Source organism: Carlito syrichta, unplaced genomic scaffold (assembly GCF_000164805.1).
Source record: "Carlito syrichta isolate Samal-C Ts95f unplaced genomic scaffold, Tarsius_syrichta-2.0.1 Scaffold117897, whole genome shotgun sequence".
In the NCBI taxonomy this organism is placed as follows: Eukaryota; Metazoa; Chordata; class Mammalia; order Primates; family Tarsiidae; genus Carlito; species Carlito syrichta.
The window spans coordinates 30,872-50,621 of record NW_007061993.1 but is presented as its reverse complement, the minus strand read 5'-3'; the positions used below and the strand labels follow the sequence as shown (position 1 = coordinate 50,621).

The window sequence follows — 19,750 nt, the reverse complement described above, 5'->3', positions numbered from 1 at the left end:
GGGTGTATTTGGACCCTCAGGAAAAGATGTGTGAGGAGTCAGCGTCCTTTGACTTGACCCCCCATGACGTGGCGTCAGGACTGGATGTCATAGACCAGGTCTTGGAGGAACAGACCAAGGCAGCACAGCACAGCGAGCTCCACCTGGAGTTCAGTGCAGATTCCACCAGCCCAGGTGAGTTTACAGCCAGGAGTCCAGGTGGGGAGGCAGCATCTCCCGCCCGAGGCAGAGCTGCTGTCAGCATGGAGCCCTGCAGAGGAGCTGTGTCCACTGTTCAGGTTGACATTTAGAACGTTAACTTCTTTTTTTTTTTGAGTTGGGGTCTTACTGTCACCCAGGATGGAGTACAGTGGCATGATCACGGCTCACTGCAGCCTTGACCTCCTGGACTTAAGGAATTTTTCTCCTTCAGCCTCCTGAATAACTGGGACTATGGTGCGAACCACCATGCCTGGCAAATTTTTTGAATTTTTTTTTTTTGAGCAGGAGTCTTACCCTGTTGCCCAGTCTGGAGTGCAGTGGCACTCATGGCCACCACAGCTTTGATCTGCTGGGCTCAGGTGATCCTTCTGCCTCAGCCTTCCAAGTAACTGGGATCACAGGTATATGCCACCACACCTGGCTAATTTTTTGATTTATTGAAGAGACGAGCTCTTACCCAGTTGCCCAGTCTTGTCTTGAACCCCTGGGCTCAGGCAATCCTCTTGCCTCCGCCTCCCAAAGTACTAGGATTATAGGTGTGACCCACCACACCTAGCTAATTTGTAAAAAATTTTTTTGTAGAGACCAGGTCTTGCTATGTTGCTCAGGCTGGTCTTGAACTCCTGAGCTCAAGCAATTCTCCCACCTTGGCCTCCCAAAGTGTTGGGATTATAGGTGTGAGCCATCACGCCTGACCAATTATTTCATTTTAATACATTTTTCTTATTTTTTAATTGACAAGTAGAAATTATGTATATTTTTGTGTACCACATGATGTTTTAAAATATGTATACGTTGTGGAATGGTTAAGTCAAGCTAACTCATTACCTCACATAGTTGCCACTTATTTGTGCTTAACAATTCTTTATTTTAAAATGTTTTAATTATTTATTTAATTAATTATATTTATGTAGGGATGAGGTCTGCCTCTGTCACCCAGGCTGGAGTGCAGTGGTGCAGTCATAGCTCACTGCATGCAGCCTTGAACTCCTGGCCTTAAACAATTCTCCTGCTTCAGCCAAAGTGCTGGGATTACTGCATGCACCACTGTGCCCGGCCCTAAAACACTTCTTTTAGAGAAGGACTGCTGGTGACAATTCTTAGTTTTCTTTAATCTGAGAATGTCTTTATTTTGCTTCATTCCTGAAACCTGTTTTTGCTGAATATGGAATTCTGGGTTCATGGCTCTTTTGGTGTTTGAACCGGGTTGTTCCACTGGCTTTTGGCCTCTGGTTTCTGATAAGAAGTCCACTGCCATTTAGACTGTTATTTCCTGTTGGCAATTCATCATTTTTCTTGAGTTAAAGGTTTTCTTCTTTGCCTGTCACATTTAGCAGTGTGGTTCTGCTGTGTTTTGGTGTGGCGTTCTTTGCGTTTTCTCAGCTTGTGGCCGCTGTTTTCTTTCAGCTATTCTTTTTGGTTTTTTTTTTGAGTTGGAGTCTCACTCTGTCGCCCAGACTGCAGTACAGTGGCACGCTCCTGGCCACCGCAGCCTTGACTTGCTGGCCTCCGGCAATCCTTCCGCCTCAGCCTTCCAAGTAGCCGGAACTACAGGTGTGCGCTACCACGTCCAGCTAATTTTTGATTTATTATAGAGACCAGGTTTCGCCAAGTTGCCTGGGTGGGTCTCAAACCCCTGGGCTCAGGCAATCCACTCACCTCGGCCTCCCAAAGTGTTGGGATTACAAGCTGAGCCACCGAGCCCCATCCAGCTATTCTTTTTTTTTTTGAGTTGGAGTCTCACTCTGTCACCCAGACTGGAGTACAGTGGCTGCTACCGGCCACCGCAGCCTCAATCCGCTGGGCTCCGGCGATCCTTCCGCCTCAGCCTTCCAAGTAGCTGGAACTACAGGCGCGCGCTACCACACCCGGCTCATATTTGATTTATTGTAGAGATGAGGTCTCACCAAGTTGCCCAGGCAGATCTCGAACCCACGGGCTCAGGCAGTCCACTCACCTCGGCCTCCCAAAGTACTGGGGTTACAGGTTGAGCCACCGAGCCTGGCCCCAGCTATTCTTTTTTAACATCTTTCAGTCCTACACTTTTCCCCTCCTCAGGCCCTGACATGTGTGTTGGATCTGCCTTTGTGCCACAGGTCCCAGAAGACCTGCTCATTGTGGGTTTTCAGCCTACGTTCTCTGTTGCCTGGACAGCATAATCTCATAAGTCTCTTCAAGATCACTACTGCCTCCTCTGCTATTCCCATTCTGCTGTTGATCCCATCCATTTAACTTTACCTTTTGGCCATTGTTTTGTAGTCCTAAATTTCCACTTGGTCCTTCTGGGCATGTTCTCTACTGAGGCTTTCTGCGTTTCTCTTTCTTTCTTTTTTTTTTTTTTTTTTTTTTGAGTTGGAGTCTCACTCTGTTGCCCAGGCTGGAGTGCAGTGGTATGCTCATGGCTACTGCAGCCTTGACCTGCTGGGTTCAGGGGATCCTTCCGCCTCAGCTTTCCGAGTAGCTCGAACTATAGGCATGCACCAGCATGGCTGGCTAATTTTTTGGTTTATTGTAGAGATGAGGTCTCACCAAGTTGTCTAGGCCGGTCTTGAACCCCTGGGATCAGGCAGTCCTCTCTCCTTCACCTCCAAAGTGGGATTACAGGCATGGGCCACTGTACTTGATCTCCTGTTTTTCAAGAGTGTTTATGATTGCTTGTTGGAGCATCTTCATGATGGCTGCTTTAAAAATCCTTGTCAGAGAATCTCAGCATCTGTGTCCTCTTGAAGTTGGCATCTGCCGATTGCCAGGTCTCATTCGAGTTGAGATATTCCTGAGGTTTATTTATTTTTTTATGACAAACAATTTTGGGTTATATCTTGGACATTTTGAATACTTATAGTTCTCATTTAAATCTGCTTAGCAGGCCGTCTGCCTGTATGGATTCAGAATTGCATTTCCTGGCGACTCTGGTGGGCTGTGGTTGGAAAAGCCGTTTAGCACTCCACCTCCATGAGGCGCCATTCTCACCAGCCCACCTGCCACCCTCAGGCCAGTCTGCTCTGGGAGTTGTACACACCATGTTCAGCTCTTAAAGCTTTCACTCAGGGGCACCCCTGTAGGGGACAGTGCCTGAGACTTCATATGCAGATTAAAGAAGCCTTTGCTCTATCTTCCTTCCTCCCTACGATCCTCTGCCCCCACCTTCTAGCTGCCTCTTTTCTTCCCTCGCACTGGGTGGGAAGGAGACAGGGCTCTTTCCCACACCATCACAGCTCATCCTTTGGGAGGGGAGGACGCCATCTCTTTGCTTAATGTTGGTGGTTGGTCTCCATGGCCACAGCACCTGGTAGGGCGGGGGTAGCCTGCGCTTCTTAGTCGTGTTCATCTAGAGTGGGGTGGTCCTCTTGCTGGCCCTTCAGCTAGAGAGAGTGGAGTTTTCTTGGGGCTGCTTTGGCTTGTACCCATTGGGGTTTCTTGGTTGTGCGGCAGGTTCTAGAACATGCAGGAAACAAGCAGCCCCCCTCTGCTGCAGGCTCTTCGTTGTAGCCAGTGGGACCGTGGGAGGTTGTACTTCCTCTGCCCTGCTCGGGACTGGAACCGAAGACCCGTCCCCCTCTGCTATCCTCCTCACAGCTTATTTGTTGGAGAAGCCAGGCCACTTAGCTGCAGTCTGACTCTTGCTGGTTGCATGCCTGGGGTGCTGCCCATCCTGCAAGGTGCATGCTGAGCTGGATTCAGCCTCAGTCAGACCAGGTGCGTCCCTGCACTGGCCTCTGGGTGAGACCTAGCTCCCAGGAGGCTCACAGTGTCGCCTTTGCATTCCTCCCTGATGGTGACACTGTGGCTGCTCAGGGCCTGCACTGCAATTATCAGGAAGTCTAAGATGGTGATGAACGAATGCTATCCTCCAGCTGCAGGTATAGTCTTATGCTCTTCACAGCATCAGCTCTGTGGCAACACCACTTGTGTAGAGCAGCAGGATCAGTGCTTGGCTTTTTCCCTTTATTTTCCTGATTTGCACATGTGGGAGTTTGAGTTAATTCCAGCTTATTTTCGGTTCCTTGTCATTGTCGGGGGGTGGTGGTTTCTAGAAGGTCATCAAATGAATGCATGTCTCAAGTGCATGTGACTGTTTCAGTCCCTGTAAATCTCATCACTGAATTCCTGCATTTCACTGTCGGTATCTTCACATCACCACGTCCTTTCGATGTGACCCTGGAAGTTGAGGCCTTACCGTCTGGGAGTACCAGACCTGGAGTCAGCCAGGTCTCCAGGAAGTCCTGGATCTTCCTAGTGGGAGTGGGTCTGTCAAGAGTGACAGTAGCCACTGGGCTGCCACTTGTCACTGGGTTTGCTGCTGCTTTTGGTTTTCTTAGTGGGCAGAGCTAGGAAGAACATCCCTGGGTTATTTCTAAAAATGAAACACCTCTCAAATGTATACTGTTGTTTCCAGTTCAAATCTGGAAGGCAGGTTTCACGTGGTCGCCTCTCATACCCGTGTTCTCCCCTCCATGCAAGAGTCCTGGCCTCAAGGACATGGGTGGGGAGTTGGCAAGAAGCAGACTTGTGCCTTCTTTCTCTCCTGCCAGGGCTGAACATGGGGCTGGAAGACATCGCGAAGCTCAAGAGTAAGTGCCACCTGCCCTCCTCCCTGCAGCTGATGGGGGGCTGCCTCTGATACCCCTTCACCCACAGTGATCCTGCTTCACCTGGAAGGGGCCATCGATGCTGTGGAGCTGCCAGGAGACAACAGCGGGATCACCAAGCCTGGGAGGTGAGAAATGGAGCTGGCCCCTGACCCTGGCCCTGCCTGGGGTCAGAAATGGCAGTGGGTGCCCGGGTGCTTTCCTCACAGCCCTCTCTCCCTGTGGCACTCCATCCCCATAGCATTCTGTCCCTGCGGTGCTCTGTCCCTGCAGCACTCTGCCCCTGCTGTGCTCTGTCCCCATGGTGCTCTACCTGGCACTTCCTGCCCAGTCCTGGGCCTTTGCACATTAGTGAGGTCTGTTTCCAATTTTTGAGACTCAGGAGGGGTTGTACACTTTTCACTTGGTTGTTGAGACATTAGGAGGACCAACCTTCATGCCCACACAGAGCTGCATGTCTCCTCTGGCCCCAACCCTGGTCCAGCCCCCTGCGTACAGTAGGTGTCTGTTACAAGGAGACCTTCTGGTGAGGGCGATCCATGTCCCAACCACCCCTTCTTAGGACTCCAGGAGGCCTGGAATGTTCTGAGTCCCACAGGACTCTGTCTTCTCAGCACCCAGGGCAGCAGGGTGTATTGCCTGTCCTGTGGGCAGATGCTGGAACCCCAGCCTGCATGTGTCATGGGCAGAGCGTGTTCTGGGCCTTGGATTTGGCTGCTTTCCCCTGCCAGCCGTCTTTCCCCTGGTTCTGATCCTCACAGGGACTTCCAGGTGCTCCCAGATGAAGCCAGACTTCTCAGCTCAACATTCAAGGCTCTGCCCTGGCCCTTGGGTTGCCCCACCCTGCCCCCCAAGTTCCCCTCCTGTAGCTTCTGCTATCACCCCCCAAGTCACTTTCCAAAGCTTTTGAGGACCCTGCCAGAGCCACCACCCTAGGGAGCCCCTGATGCCCCCCCCCCGGCAGCCCCTCTCCCTGGTGCTCTGTCTTTTCCTTGATTTGGGGTTCCCATGCCAGGGCTGATCTCCCTCCACCTGCAGGCTCCTGGGCAGAGGCCTCTCACCTCCAATTCTGGCCCCCATGAGGGTTTAGAATTTGTTTCTGAGTGAAGGAAACTCGAAGCCATCTGCTTGCAGTTCCCAGAACTGCGGCTTGAGTTGTTTTCTTCTCTGTAGCTACATCTTCGAGCTGTTTGCGGAAGCCCAGATCACATTTCAGACCAAGGGCTGCATCTTAGACTCACTGGACCAGATCATCCAGCACCTGGCAGGACGTGAGTCGGGCTAGGGCCTTCAATGCAGACAGATGGGGGGCAGGGCAGGCGTCCGGTCAATGTTGCAGCCCCGTGCCCACCGGGCACTCAGCACAGCTCTCCTGGTGACACTGGCACCCTCCCTGCAATGAGGGTTGGGGCACAGAGCTGGGCTCTGGTCGGGATGCGCTGGCGTTGGTGCTGCCTGGTCACGCTGCAGAGCGTGTTCAGCTCCACACCAGCACCTCTCCCCGCGGCCTCTCCCAGTGAGTCCCTCCAAGAAAAGCTGCCAGCAACCTCAGCAGGTTGTCCACACCACTGAGCTGTGAGGTACAGAGGACTTCCTGGGGCAGCATCCCCACGGTCACTCTGTGGAACTGACTTCTGCTAAGTAAGGTCTCAGGGGGGTTGGAAATGCAAGACCCAGTGGGGTCTTTGCTGTGCTCATGGGTGCTGGGGAAGGCGGTTCTGGTAGCTCCGACACTTACTTGACCACAGAGCCTCGTTTGAGTCCCACTGACCCCCTTGGAGACTGTCCCTGTCTGGCTTCCCCCTGACTGCTGGGCAGAGCAGACAAGCTGCCCTCCCTGAGCAGACCCCGCATTCTGTGCTGGGTACAGAGAAGCCAGTTGCCCCATTGGGCATGAAATCAAGCTCGATTGTGCTGACTTGCAGTGGGATGTGGAAGGGTCAGGGCCTCCCCTTGTGCTGTGGGTGTTAGCTCCTGGCCACCTTGCAGGTGCTGGAGTGTTCACCAACACGGCTGGACTGCAGAAGCTCGCTGACATCATCCAGGTAGGGCCTGCATGTGCCTATGTGGCATCTCCATTCCTGGTGTGGGTTGGACAGGCACTCCTGTCTACACTCGGAATGGGACTTATACTGTTTTTCTGGCCAGTAAGCCCTTAGGCCCTAAACCCACACAGTAAGCCCTTGGGAGGGCAGCAGTGGACCACACTTGGCTGTTCAATGGCCAATCACTGAAGGGTTGCGCTGGTTGGTGAAGATCCCAAGGAGAGTGAGTGCCAGGGCCACGCCTATCCTGCCCAGGCTCCTCCAGCCAGCAGAACCTTGCTGATACTGACACCTCACAGCTCCTGTGGGCCCCAGTGGAGAGCTTCTAGAGACCCATGACTTTCTGAGCAGCTTCTTGGGAGACAGACAGATCCTGTGGGTCTTGTGTTCATAAGCCCGTGGGCAGAAGGGGGAACACAACTCTGCCCCCCTTTTCCAGGCCCCTTCTGCCCCTTCTCTCCAGGGCTCCTGGCAGCTGAGCACTTTCCTTGCTCATGTGTACATAGCACTGGCCTCCATGCTGGAGAGCTGCTGGCAGAGTGGCTAAGGCATGGCCGGTATTTTGGGGTCTCTGGTTACAGTTTTGCCTCTCCTGGGCCTGGGGAGGACTTTAGAAGTAGACACTCAGGAGCCCTGACAGTGGGACCATCGGCTCTTGGTGAAGCATAGGCAGCCACCTCCATTTGCCACCCACACTGCACCTCCAGGCATGAGCTCAAGGTCACAGTGGGCTTGGCAGGGCTGCCTGGCTGTGTGATGGCTCCGTGAGTGCTCATGCTGGGGAGACTAGGAGAGAGCCCAGGCCCACGCCAGCCCACACTTTCGTGCAGTGTTCTTTCCATGGTGTGAATCTAGACGCTCCAGGGATAGCCAGATGCTGAGCGGGGCCAGGAGGGGCTGAGGGCACAGAGGACAGCCGGTCCTGGGCTTGGGCCTGCATCCCCCTTGGCCACCTCTGCAGGTGGCCACCCAATTGCCAGTGTCTCCTCTGTGCAGCTATTGGGGCTACCAAGATAACACTGCTCTGTCCTCCCTGTTCCCTCCCAGGGGATGTTAGGCATCCCAGGGCAGACCCCGCTGCCCTCTCTCTGACTGCTGGCTGCCCAGGCCCTTGTGCTGCCCACACAGATCCGCCTGCCATTCCTTCTGGAGTGTGTCTGGCTCCTGGAGCGAGTGGCTGGGCTCCTGCCAGGCGGACCTCACCTGAGTCCTGGTGGGCTCAGGGAGCCTGCTCTCTCCCTCCTTTGAGGATACGGGTGGGCACTGCAGCTCCTGCATGGAGGGCGGGTGTGAGCCAGCCAGGACCCTCCCTCCCTGGAGTGCCTCCCTGGCTCCTTTTCTCCTTTTATGGAGAGAGCTTCCTCCTCCTCCACATTCTGGAATCAAACCCTGCTCACTCCTTTGGTTTGGAATTTCCTTTGGTTTGGAATTTCCTTTGGCTGCTGCTCTGGGGAGCCCCTGGCAGGTGGTTCGACCCCGCCCCGCCTAGGGGACTGTGGTCACGGTTGCTGGCATGTCTGTGTCAGAGGATGTGTGACTGAGCATTCACTCATCCTTGGCTCCTCTGAGCACCTGCAGGTGCCTGGCGCTCTTGTTGGGACATGGTGTGTCAGGTAGGGGAGAGCAGTGCTATCTTTGGAGCGGAGACAGTGAGTGACCCCAGGCAGCATGAGGCGGGTGGCCCAGGATGAGGATTTGGGGACTTGTGCTGAGGTGAGCCCTGGAAACATGGTGTGTGTGACCCTGATGGAGGAGGGCAGTGTTGGGCTCCTGCTGGGCCCCACCAGACTTCCAAGTCTTTTGTCCTAAACCCCCATCCCACTGTGCGTGAGGCTGAGTGGGCAGGGTGTTGTGTCCTCGCTGTGGCGTCCTGTCCACGTTTTGGCCATTTGGGTGCCTCTTCTGTGAATCGTCCCCCCATGCCCCATCCTGGTGCATGTGCGATCTTTTTCCCGCTTATGTGCAGAGCTTGTTAATTCCGAGCATTGGTCTATGTGCCGTGTGCATGTTCCCTCCCTGTCACCTGCCGTCTGCTTTCCATGTTCATGATGGGGTTGGTGAACAGATGCTTCCTGTGGGCAGGTGTTCTGTCCTGTGGTGTTTTCACACAAGGCTGCTGTAACGCAGTGTTGTGTCCAGGCCTTGGTCCCTCTGAGGTTACCTGTGGGCACGTGAAGGGCTGAGTGCTCCGTGTTCTCCCAGTGCCCCGGCCATCCGCTGCCAGTTGGTTAGGTGTCTCTCCATCCTTTTGTTCTTGTGTGTGTTGCTGTGGTTTTGTAGCAAGTCTTGAGCCAGCCAGAACACAGCCCTCTTGTTCTTTTTAAACTCATCTTGGCATTTTCTCCAGTGAACTTTGGAGTCAGCTTGTTTGCATGCTTTGAGAATTCTGCCATGATTTTGGCTGGAATTGTTGAGTTTCTAGAATAATTTGGGCTGGGCACAGAGGGGAGCCAGGTGAGTCAGCTGGAGAGTCTTACAGGCGGCCACATCTCCAGTGTGTGGAGATGGCCCAGGGTGATGGCACAGAGAGCTTGCAGGTTTCCCTGGAGGTGGGAGAGGCAGATATGAGCTCCAGTCCCTCAGCCTGGGGCCATACCATGCCTCGATGGCAGGGGTAGGGGAGCCAGATGACTGCTGAGCATCTGTCTGACATGTGGGGGAGGACATGGCAGGCTGGGCGACCTGGGTGTTTTTGGGTGCTGAGCACCAGCTGGACTAGACTGGGGCCTGATTCCCTGGGCACACCACGGGTGTCTGAGCTCTCACCCAGGCTCCTGACTGTAGTTTGTGCTTCCTCTGCCATTCAGATCGTGTTCAGTGTGGACTCCCCTGAGGGCGGCCCCAGTTCCCTGGCAGGGCTGGGGGTCTTACAGTCCTATAAGGTAGGTCCCTTCTCCAGGAGGTGGGTGGGCAGGGCTGGGGTCCCACAGTTCTTAGAGGTAAGGGTCTCCTCCAGGAGATGGGTAGGGCCTCAGGACACCTACCCACCTCCCTCCAGGTACACATCCACCCTGATACTAGTCATCGGAGGACAGCTCAGCGGTCAGACGCCTGGGGCTCTGCTGCAACCAGGAAGCAAGGTATAGGCCCTCAGGGCCGTCAGTCCTGACCTCAGTGTATACTCAGCACCACCACGCCAGGACTAGGCACACCCCGCACCCCACTCCGATCTCCACCTCAGGGCCTGGCCACCTTCTCTGTGTTTAGCCCTCTTGGGGACTACCTCCTCACCCCCTCTGAAAGTCAGAGTTACTGGAGCTAGAGAGACCTCGGAGAAAGCCCGATGGCTCCTGACTGACTGGCGGTGGCAGAGCCAGAGTCCAGCGAGACCTCCCACCCAGCCTGCCTGGGATACGCTGGCTTGCCCAAGGCCAGTCAGTGTATAGGCCTTCCTTCCCTTGGCCAACTGGCGCCTGCTGGGCCCTCCACACACCTTCGTTACCAGGAGACGCTCAGCCTCAGGCTTGTATCTGAAGGGTGTACAGATGTGCTGGCTGACCCTGTCACCAAAGCTCTGAACTGAGCTTGCTCTGAGTCCCTGCCTCCTCTGCATGCCCCACGTGTTGTCCAACTCAGTGGAGGGTGGCCAGAGTAGGGTTTCACACCACTGCCTGGGAGTGCCGCCACCTAGGGTGCTCCTCTCCATATGCAAGCCCTGCCCTTCCCTCTCAGGAACATTCTTTCTCAGCCTGCCATCTGATTCATGGCACATGGTACAATGCGGCCCCAGCAGAAGGAGCCCATGGCACCTGTGTGGACACTATAATTTGAGTTTGCCTGTCCAAGTGGACAGGGAAAGACTGTGAGGGTGGTCATGTGGTCACAGCTTGACCCCTGCTGGATGACAACCTCTCTCAGCAGGAAGTATCTGTCCTGGTGGAGACAGTGCCTCCTCATGCGGCATTCATGAGGTCCCGTAGACCACGTGTGTTCGAGGCAGCCGGAGCTTGGGCTCTGGCTCCGGGGCTGGCCCCGTGGTCCATGGGCCTCTGATGTCATGTGACTTCTCAGAAGTGGCCACTCCCAGGGCTGATGTTTCCGGGAAATGAGCTCATTGAGGTGGTCTGCTCCCCACCGTCTGGCCTTAGTGGCCTTGTGTCATCATCAACGTGAAAAGGCTTCTCCGGCTCCAGGCCATTGTCCCACTGACCTCAGACTGGACATTAGAGTCGCACTTAGAGCTATTCTTCTCATGCTAAGTTCCAGAACTTTGGCCTGTGCGCTCTGGGTCCCACACCCACGGCCACCCGGCCAGTGGGTCAGGCACTTCCAGGAACTTCCCTCTGACCTTGTTTATTTCTGATGCGGCACAGTGGCTCGCACAGACTCTCTTGTTTCCTGGTAACTCCCACTGCCCTTTTGTACCCGCGCCTGGAATGCTGGGAGCGTGGATGCTGCTTCCTTCCAGTGTGCTCTTGGTGGGTGGGTTTCATGCCCTGAGCCCATGTCACAGTTTCCGCAAAGTTTAGGGTTGGGTGGGCTGACTTTTGAGGTATCCCTCATGTCCTCCTGGGCCCTCTTTTCTGCTCCCAAGGGGCCCCAGCCTGCAGACTGATCATGGCTCAGGGTGGGGCCTCACAGGTCTGAGGCTGGGTGGGGGGAGAGGATGACCGTAAGAGGGGCGGTCAGGCCTGATCCCTCACCCATAGCCACCCCACAGGGAAGGTACTGAGCTACTGGTGCTTCAGCCCCGGCCACAGCATGCGTGAGCTCCTCCGCCAGGGCGTCCGCAGCATCATCCTCACCAGCGGCACGCTGGCCCCGGTGTCCTCCTTTGCTCTGGAGCTGCAGATGTATGGCCACCCCTGCCAGGGGCCTAAGTGCTAGTGACGCCAGCAGGGTGGGGGTAGGGGGCCACTGCTTGGGTGCTGGGATCCTGTGAGCTGGGGTGATGGGGTCTCGGGCCCTGCGTGCTGCGGTGTATTGTGCCCCACCAACAGTTCACTCCCTGGCCTTGCCCAGCCCTTTCCCTGTGTGCCTGGAGAACCCACATGTCATCAGTGAGCACCAGATCTGGGTGGGGGTTGTCCCCAAAGGCCCTGATGGAGCCCAGCTGAGCTCTGCGTTTAACAAGCGGTGAGGGCTCCTGGGCAAACAGGGCTGGGGCATGTGGGCTGGGCCCTGGGGCCGTGGGGCCCTGGGATGCTGAACCATGGCTTCCTGGCTCTGCAGGTTCTCTGAGGAGTGCTTGTCCTCCCTGGGGAAGGCCTTGGGTAAGTGTCCCCCACCCAGGAGCCCATGTCCCTTGGGAAACCCAGGCCCCAGCTGTGTCCATCTTGGCCCCCACTCCCTAGAGCCCATAGGACATCCATTCCGCGGATATCCAGAACCCTGCCTTGACCATGGCCATGTGTTTCCAGGCAACATCGCCCGCGTGGTGCCCCATGGGCTCCTGGTCTTCTTCCCCTCCTACCCTGTCATGGAGAAGAGCCTGGAGTTCTGGCGGGTGTGTCTCCCTGGATGTCCTCCTGGGACCGGAGGGTGGGGCAGGGTAGGGGGCAGGGCCAGGGCACAAAGAAGACTGTTGCTGCCGCCCCCTACCTGCCCCCATCAGGCAGATAGTGTGCCTGAGCCCTGGGCATCCATGTCCTGGCTTCCCCCATAGGCCCACGACCTGGTCAGGAGGATGGAGGAACTGAAGCCGCTGTTTGTGGAGCCCAGGAGCAAGGGCAGCTTTTCCGAGGTCTGCACCTGGCCAGGGTCAGGGCCTGCTGTCCACTCTTGCCTCCACTGGCCCTCATGGCCTCCCCCAGGCTGGGAGGGGTGCCTGTTTCCTTCCTGACCCCGGGTGTGCCACCCTTTGGTGGTAGCCAACGCTCCTATCTGAGGGTCCCACCAGCCACCCTGCTCCAGGGTCCCTGTATTTTCTGGGAACGCTGAGCAAATTCTGGGTGCATTGTAGGGGTCAGCCTGAAATCCATGCCAACCCTTCTTGACTGGGACCATCCTTCATCTTGGAGGGTCTGGGCTCTCACCCAAGGAGGTGGAAGGGGCCAAGGGATGGGGCTCCAAGCTTGGGCTGACCAGCCTCCCCTTACAGGTGATCAATGCTTACTACCAGAGGGTCAGCTCCCCTGGCTCCAGTGGGGCCACCTTCTTGGCCGTGTGCCGGGGCAAGGTGAGTCCTCTAGCCTCCCCCCAACTGGCCACCTGTTGTCTCATGAGAGTTCATGGTTCCTCAGCAGACTCTGGGCCCTAGACAAGACAGGACTGGTCACCTCTCTCAGGCCCATGTCCAGCAGACAGATTAGAGGGAGTATCCCTGCTGGGATCACCCTGGCTGGGAACTGGGACCTGCTCGTGGCCAAGGGAGGGCAGGAAGGAGGAGATTCTTAGCATGCTGTAGTTGGATGTGGCTTGTGAGCGGTGCACCCCAGGCCGGGCTCAGTGTAGACAACCAGGGATGAGGAGATCTCAAGGCCCCCAGGCAACTCCCTGACCTGTCTCCTAGGCCAGTGAGGGGCTGGACTTCTCAGACACAAACGGCCGTGGAGTGATCGTCACGGGCCTCCCCTACCCCCCACGCATGGACCCTCGAGTTGTTCTCAAGATGCAGTTCCTGGATGAGATGAAGGGCCAGGGTGAGCCTGGGGGCCAGGTGAGTCACTCTAGGGTGGGGCTGGGATCAGGGGAGTCACTCAGGGTGGGGCAGAGCTGGGTTAAGATAAGGAGCCCTGGTGACCAGCCCTGCTCCCACAGGTCCTCTCAGGGCAGAAGTGGTACCAGCAGCAGGCATCCAGGGCTGTGAACCAGGCCATTGGGCGGGTGATCCGGCACCGCCATGACTATGGGGCTGTGTTCCTCTGTGACCACAGGTATGTGGAGCCTGGTTGCCCCGCTGGGCCCTATCCTTTTCTAGACCCTCAGACCCACCTTCTGGCATGAGGCCTGTCTTCCCAGCCTCTTGGCCCTGTGGAGTCTGAGCCCGGGGCTCCTGCTGGGAGGAGGCTCTTCACTTCCCTGACACCAGGGCAGAGGCAGCCTGAAGTGGGACTGACAGCCACACCACCTCCAGGTTTGCCCACACTGACGCCAGAGCACAGCTGCCCTCCTGGGTACGTCCTTACGTCAAGGTGTACAACAGCTTCGGCCATGTCATCCGAGACGTGGCCCAGTTCTTCCGTGTTGCTCAGAAAACAGTGAGCTCCTGAAGCCCTGTGGTCACCCCCCGCCCACCCAGGAGGGGCAGGTACTCTTCCCGCAGAGACAAACAAGCCCCTCACCCTGTGGCTCTGCAGGTGCCCACCCCAGCCCCCTGGGCTCCAGGCCCCCAGTCTGTGGCCCCCAGTCCAGGTGAAGGAGATGAGGCTGCCAAGGGGACCATGGCACCCAGTCCCCTTCTCTTCACCGGAAAGGCAAAATGCCTGGACCTGCACGTCCCCAGCCTGAAGCAGAGGTCCTCAGGTGAGTGGGGATGGGTGCAGGGCCACACCAGGAGGCAACATCGCTTGGCATGGGGTTCTTGCCCCAGGATGGGTCCCCCTATGGCTGGGCCCTCAGCGAGTGCTGCTGCCCACACGATGCTCCTGCAGGGTCACCAGCTGCCAGGGACCCCGAGAGGAACCTGTGTGTGGAGTACGAGCAGGAGCCAGTCCGTGCCCCACGGAGGCCAAGAGGCCTGCTGGCCGCCCTGGAACACAGTGAACAGTGGGCTGGGGGCTCTGGGGATGGGGCCTGCTCTGGCGAGGAGGAGATGCAGGTGCGGGCCCGGGACAGACACAATCCTCCATCCCCTGGGGCCCTGGCCCAGTGCCCCCTGTGCAGCCCCTTCTGGGCCCTGCCCTGCCTCACTCTGGCACCCCCATCATCCGCTTCCCCTGGGACTGGCCTCTCTCCAGGACCATACTGTGGGCGGCACCCCAAGCTCCTTCTCCCCAGACTTCCTATGTTCTTCCCTGCTTCCACTGGAGCCATACCCTCCCTTCTACTCCTGCCCCACAGGCTCTGGGCGAGTCTGGGTTACTGGGAGCTGGCACCGTTGTCCTTTTATCAGTCCCCTGCCATCACATCATCTTTTCAAACCTGCTCTTGACATTGCTACCTGTGACTCACAGGTGTGGGGTATGACATGGGAGAGGGGCTGTGGCAGCACTGGCCCAAGGGTGTGACAACCCCCACCCACCTCTGTCCCGGCTGCTGGTCAAGGGTTCTTGAGACTCGGTGCCATCTTTGCCTGTGGACCAGGTGGTCACAGGTGCTTTGGGGCCTGAGGGTGTGGGTTGGGACCACCACCTGTCCTCCTCAGGCACACGATCGGGTCCCCCAGTCCCTCCTGTGTGAGAAGAGGCTGGCCAAGGAGCAGAGAGGCAGGAGGAGGAAGGTCCGACTGGTCAGCTGCCCAGTACGTGAGCGTCCCCCTAGCCTGTGCTGCTGCCCATAGATGCTCGGGCTCTAGGTGCCCATGGCCTCTAACCAAGCTGAGGTGGGGCCAGACAGGACCAGGAAAGCTGCCCTGGAGTTGGCTAACATGGCCAGGGGTTTGAGTCTGTGGGTCTTTCTGTGCGGCACACATACCCTGTTTTCCCTTCCTGTGGCGCATCTGCTTTGCGGCCTGCAGCTGCTACAGTTCTCCTTCTGTGGAGGCAGTGCTGGGCTTGGCCTGCCTTTTCCTGAGGGTGGGTGCTAACCTGCCCATGGTGAAGGTGCCACCCATTCCAGCCCTGGTGACAGCTGTTGGAGCTGCAGCCTGAGCCAGGAAGCCCCCGGCGGTGGAAAGCCCCGAACACAGTCTTTGTCTACGTCCCTTGACTTCTGGGAAGAACTGGGCGGTGCCCAGGGAGGACTGCTACCATCAAGAAGTGGGCTGGCTGCTGAGAGAGGGTCTAGGGCCTGGCTGGGGCCTAGCCAGGGCCAGGTGGGGACAGGGGCAGGAATAAAGCCTGGGGCCGCCCTGCCTTGGTTTTCATGTTTCCTTGTCCACCCAAAGTGTCCTGCTGTGAGCTACTGCCCCGCCAGTGGCGCCTTCTGTGGGTAGGGGCTTGAAGGAGGAGCCGACACGGGCCCTCAGGAGTCCCCAGCTTGAGGGAGAGCAAGGCTGTTCTTTATCCACTTGCTCTCAGGGACTGTGGCAGGCAGACTGTGGCCATCTTCCATGTAGGGCCCGTGTGGACTCCCTGCCCAGTGCTCCTCCCACAGTCCCTCCCTGTACCTGGCCCAGCCAGGCAGTTTCACTGCCACGGTCCCTATAGGTTCCCATGTTGCAGGGAACCTTCAACAAGCCAAAGAAGGCCCTGCCACAGGCCCAGCAGGGACAGATGAGGCTGACCCTGATGGTGCATCTTGCCTATGTCCCACACAGGATGAGGTGGCAGCTGGTGCCCAGGCAGGCAGGGCCAAGCACTTCCTGGTGGCCGTGAGGCAGGTACTGAGCCCCACCAGCTTCCACACCTTCACGCAGGCCCTGCAGGACTACAAGCGCTCTGATGACTTCGCAGCCCTGGTGGCCTGCCTTGGCCCCCTCTTTGCTGAGGACCCTAAGAAGCACAGTCTGCTCCAAGGTATCCTGGGTCGCAGGGGCTGTATGGGGGCTGCTGCGAGAGCTGGGCAGGCCACCAGGGCCCATGGCTGTCCTTGTTCCCTAGAAGAGTGCAGGTGGGTGGCCTGTGGTCCTGAGCCTCCATCCCAGACACCCCTTCCCCGACAGGATTCTACCAGTTTATGCGACCCCACCACAAGCGGCAGTTCCAAGAGGTCTGCCTCCAGCTCACAGGACAAGGCTGCAGCCACTGGCCTGACCACAGCCTTCCCCGAAGCCGGCAGGCACAGCCAGCCTTGGACCCCACTGGTGAGGGGCCCTGGGCTGGACCTGCAAACTCAGATCTGGAAGGCAGGGTGGCCAGGTGGGGTAGCTGGGGTGGGCATCCTGAGGCCCTGTTTGGTCTAGCCTCCCTGCACCTTCACAGGGGTAATGGGGTCACCAGAAGGCAGCATCACTTGTTGGAGACAGCCTGTTGAACCCTGTGCAGCCCCACCTTCCATGTGCAACCCCACCCCCCATGTACAGTCCCATCCCCCACATGCAGCCATGGGCCTGGCCTCCCAGGAGAGACCAGCACCTAGGACCAGACACCTGCCCCTTCCTGCTTCCATTTCCACTGGAGCTGAGCCAGGTCCTCCAAGGTTGGAGCACTACTGGGTGCTGGTTTCTTCTGACCAGGGGCTTTGCTTCTGGGGAAGACTCCCCACCCCGTTCTGGGCCTGGTACCTGCTGGGGTGTCTCATGATGGCACCCCAAGGTTCAGGGCTCCTGAGCTGAACTGTGGCTGGCTCCCAGCTGAAAAACAATCCCTGCCCCTTCCAGCAGGGCATGGCTTCGTGGGCCTGGCCACAATATGTGTATGTCAAGGTGCCCCACTGGTCTGGGTGGGGAGTGAGGCCTAGCCACCCACTAGCTATACCAGCCTCTTCCTGGGGAACCTTCTGGGTCTTCAGGAGCCAGCTCGGCAGCTCCTTGTGCTGTCATGTCTCTTCAGGAAGGAGGGAGCCTGATCCCAAGCTGACCATGTCTGAGGCCACAGCTGGACAACTGGATCCCGGAGAGCACCTGAACCAGGGTGGGCCCCACCTGTCCATCAGTCCAGCCTCCCCAGGTAGCTGACTCCTGAGGCTGGCCAGACATGCAGGCCCTGGGGACTCTTCACTCATGGGGACTCACGCCTCACAGTTTAAGCCAGAGCTACCAGTGTAGCTGATCACTGTGGGGCGTCTCCTGGTGGGCTGCTTTCTTTCTGCACTCCGTGGTACTGAGAGGTGCCACCATTTTTCAGATTCCCGTGAGGAAAGGGAGGTGGAGGGGGGTGGAACTTGGCCCCCACGGCTGCCTCCGAGCCATGCTACTCCTGCACCAGGAGACCCTGGCAGTGGCCCACATGTGGGGTCCGGAGCCCCCCGAGCAGAGAAGCGGGGCCAGCTCACCGCAAGTACCTACCTGGCAGATGCCCGCAGGGCGCTGGGGTCTGCTGGCTGTGGCCAGCTCCTGGCAGCGCTGACTGCCTACAAACAGGATGACGACCTTGACAAGGTGCTGGCTGTGCTGGCTGCACTGACCACCTCAAAGCCTGAGGACTTCCCCCTGCTGCGAAGCAAGTGACCTGGGTGTGGTGGCTGGTGAGCTGGGTGGGCAGGTGGGGCCTGGAGGGACTGAGCCATGTCTGAGTGTTGCTTCCCACAGGGTTTGGCATGTTTGTGCGTCCACACCACAAGCAGCACTTCTCACAGGTGTGTGCGGACCTGACTGGCCTGCCTTCCCTGGCTGTGGACACACAGCCATCTAGATCTTGGGAGGCGAGTTCCACAGTACCCCCTGCACCCACCCACAGGGCCCCCCAGCCAGGTAGGGGTCCTGCCTGAGTGCTCCTGATGCCCGCCTCTGCAACTCTGGGTTGGCACCCCTGAAACTCACTCATGTCTGCAGGTCCCTCGCTGTCACAGACACCTGTGATCACCCAGAGCAAGATCTCATCTTTGCCCAGGCAGCAGCCCCCAGACAGTGCAGGGGCGGACAGTGCCACCACAGGGCCCGGTGGGTCCCCAGGACCTTTTCACAGGCACACACAGTCCGAGCGGGGTGAGCCTCATGGGTGGGGTGGCACCCAGCAGCAGGCTGTAGGGGTGCACAGTGGGCCCCTCAAAGCAGGCTTCTTATGCGGGGGCTGCAGGGCAGAGGACGTGGTACCCTTCCAGTGCCCTTCCTGCAACTTCCACTCCTGCCAGGGCTGCTGGCGACAGCACCTCCAGGTGGGTGCCCGGCCCACTACAGGCCCTGCTGGGTGTCACCCCAGGTGGTGGGCTGAGGGGGGGTGGGCCTTTGCCCACTAGCGGTGCCTGGTGGTATGTCCAATGGCCTTGATGTCTCCACAGGTCTCTAGGACATGTCCAGCCTGCCACACTGCCTCCAGGAAGCAGAGCCTCATGCAGGTCTTCTGGCCAGAGCCCCAGTGAGCACCGTGAAGACCCTCAGGGCACCCCATCATGGCTTGGACACATGCCTGCCCAGCTATGGTGCAGGCAAGAGCCCACCCAATAGGGAGGCCAGCATGCCCACCTGCCAGGCCCCTGCAGTCTCAGATGGGTGGGCTGTGATTGGCCCCTGAGGCCGGGAGGGTCTGGGCCTGCACAAAAGAAGCCTGAACTACCTGGGGTCTGTTGGAAGGTGCTTCCCAGAACATTCCTTGGCTGCTGTGTCATGAGTGGTGCCCAGGGCAATCCCAGAACATCCCCGCTGAACTCCCACCCAGGAAGGAGCTCACGGGGTGTGTGCCAACTTTTAATCAGGCGACAGTTCTAATAAAGCTGCTAGCAGTGCCTGGGGCAGTGTGTGGCCTGAGTTTGGTGGGATTTGAGGGTGCTTAGAGGGACAGGGCATCCACAGGGGTCCCCTTCCCACCTGTCCTACAAGAACTGGTTTATCAACTTGGGGCTCAGCCTGTCTCCATCCACTAACACCTGGGCTGCCTTCACCCGACCCAAGCCTGGACTGAACCCTGGGGAGAAGTGGTGCTCTCACGGAAGAGATGGCACCAGGTGGGGGAGGGGGCTGCCTGGGAGGGCAGGTTCCCGCCCATATAGTAGGGGCCCTGTAGCCTGAGGGTGGGAGCGTGTACTGTGGCCGTAGGAGGAGGGGACTCGGCCTGCATTCAGCGACTTGGGCGGACGGGCGTGTTGGCGGGCCAGCGCCGTTGGTGTCTGCGCTGAGCCACGGTCTCCCCGCTCTAGCTGGACCATGAGGGTGCCTGCAAGGTGGGCGCTGGCCGCCCTGCTGCTGGCGCTGGCCCTGTGCGGGGCGGCGGACGCGCCCACATTCCCATGGCGGGACGCGGAAACGCGGGAGTGGCTGTCGTGCGCCCAGTGTTCGCCAGGCACCTTCGTTCAGCAGCCGTGCCGCCGGGACAGCCCTACGACGTGCAGCCCCTGCCC

At 58.1% G+C, this 19,750-nt stretch overlaps 2 protein-coding genes across 2 annotated transcripts in view; both read left to right on the top strand.

Annotated features, from left to right (window-relative positions):
* RTEL1 (regulator of telomere elongation helicase 1) overlaps nt 1–19,147 on the top strand; it is a 32,227-nt gene extending 13,080 nt beyond the window's left edge. The window contains exons 9-34 of the mRNA XM_008074637.1: nt 21–174; nt 4,734–4,772; nt 4,840–4,918; nt 5,964–6,061; nt 6,780–6,835; nt 9,643–9,717; nt 9,834–9,915; nt 11,496–11,628; nt 11,798–11,911; nt 12,008–12,048; nt 12,196–12,281; nt 12,441–12,518; nt 12,876–12,953; nt 13,287–13,433; nt 13,535–13,650; nt 13,851–13,974; nt 14,074–14,239; nt 14,368–14,534; nt 15,081–15,176; nt 16,134–16,332; nt 16,479–16,619; nt 17,308–17,424; nt 17,683–17,916; nt 18,006–18,167; nt 18,249–18,571; nt 18,695–19,147. Of these exons, the coding sequence (XP_008072828.1) occupies nt 21–174; nt 4,734–4,772; nt 4,840–4,918; nt 5,964–6,061; nt 6,780–6,835; nt 9,643–9,717; nt 9,834–9,915; nt 11,496–11,628; nt 11,798–11,911; nt 12,008–12,048; nt 12,196–12,281; nt 12,441–12,518; nt 12,876–12,953; nt 13,287–13,433; nt 13,535–13,650; nt 13,851–13,974; nt 14,074–14,239; nt 14,368–14,534; nt 15,081–15,176; nt 16,134–16,332; nt 16,479–16,619; nt 17,308–17,424; nt 17,683–17,916; nt 18,006–18,167; nt 18,249–18,571; nt 18,695–18,775 (3,186 nt within the window). The 3' untranslated portion in view covers nt 18,776–19,147. The remainder of the gene's footprint in view (nt 1–20; nt 175–4,733; nt 4,773–4,839; nt 4,919–5,963; nt 6,062–6,779; nt 6,836–9,642; nt 9,718–9,833; nt 9,916–11,495; nt 11,629–11,797; nt 11,912–12,007; nt 12,049–12,195; nt 12,282–12,440; nt 12,519–12,875; nt 12,954–13,286; nt 13,434–13,534; nt 13,651–13,850; nt 13,975–14,073; nt 14,240–14,367; nt 14,535–15,080; nt 15,177–16,133; nt 16,333–16,478; nt 16,620–17,307; nt 17,425–17,682; nt 17,917–18,005; nt 18,168–18,248; nt 18,572–18,694) is intronic.
* A 409-nt stretch (nt 19,148–19,556) lies between these two features.
* Nucleotides 19,557–19,750, top strand: part of TNFRSF6B (TNF receptor superfamily member 6b) — a 1,774-nt gene continuing 1,580 nt past the window's right edge. Inside the window, 1 exon segment of the mRNA XM_008074714.1 lies at nt 19,557–19,750. This exon segment is cut by the window's right edge and continues 19 nt beyond it. Coding sequence (XP_008072905.1) covers nt 19,557–19,750 — 194 coding nt within the window.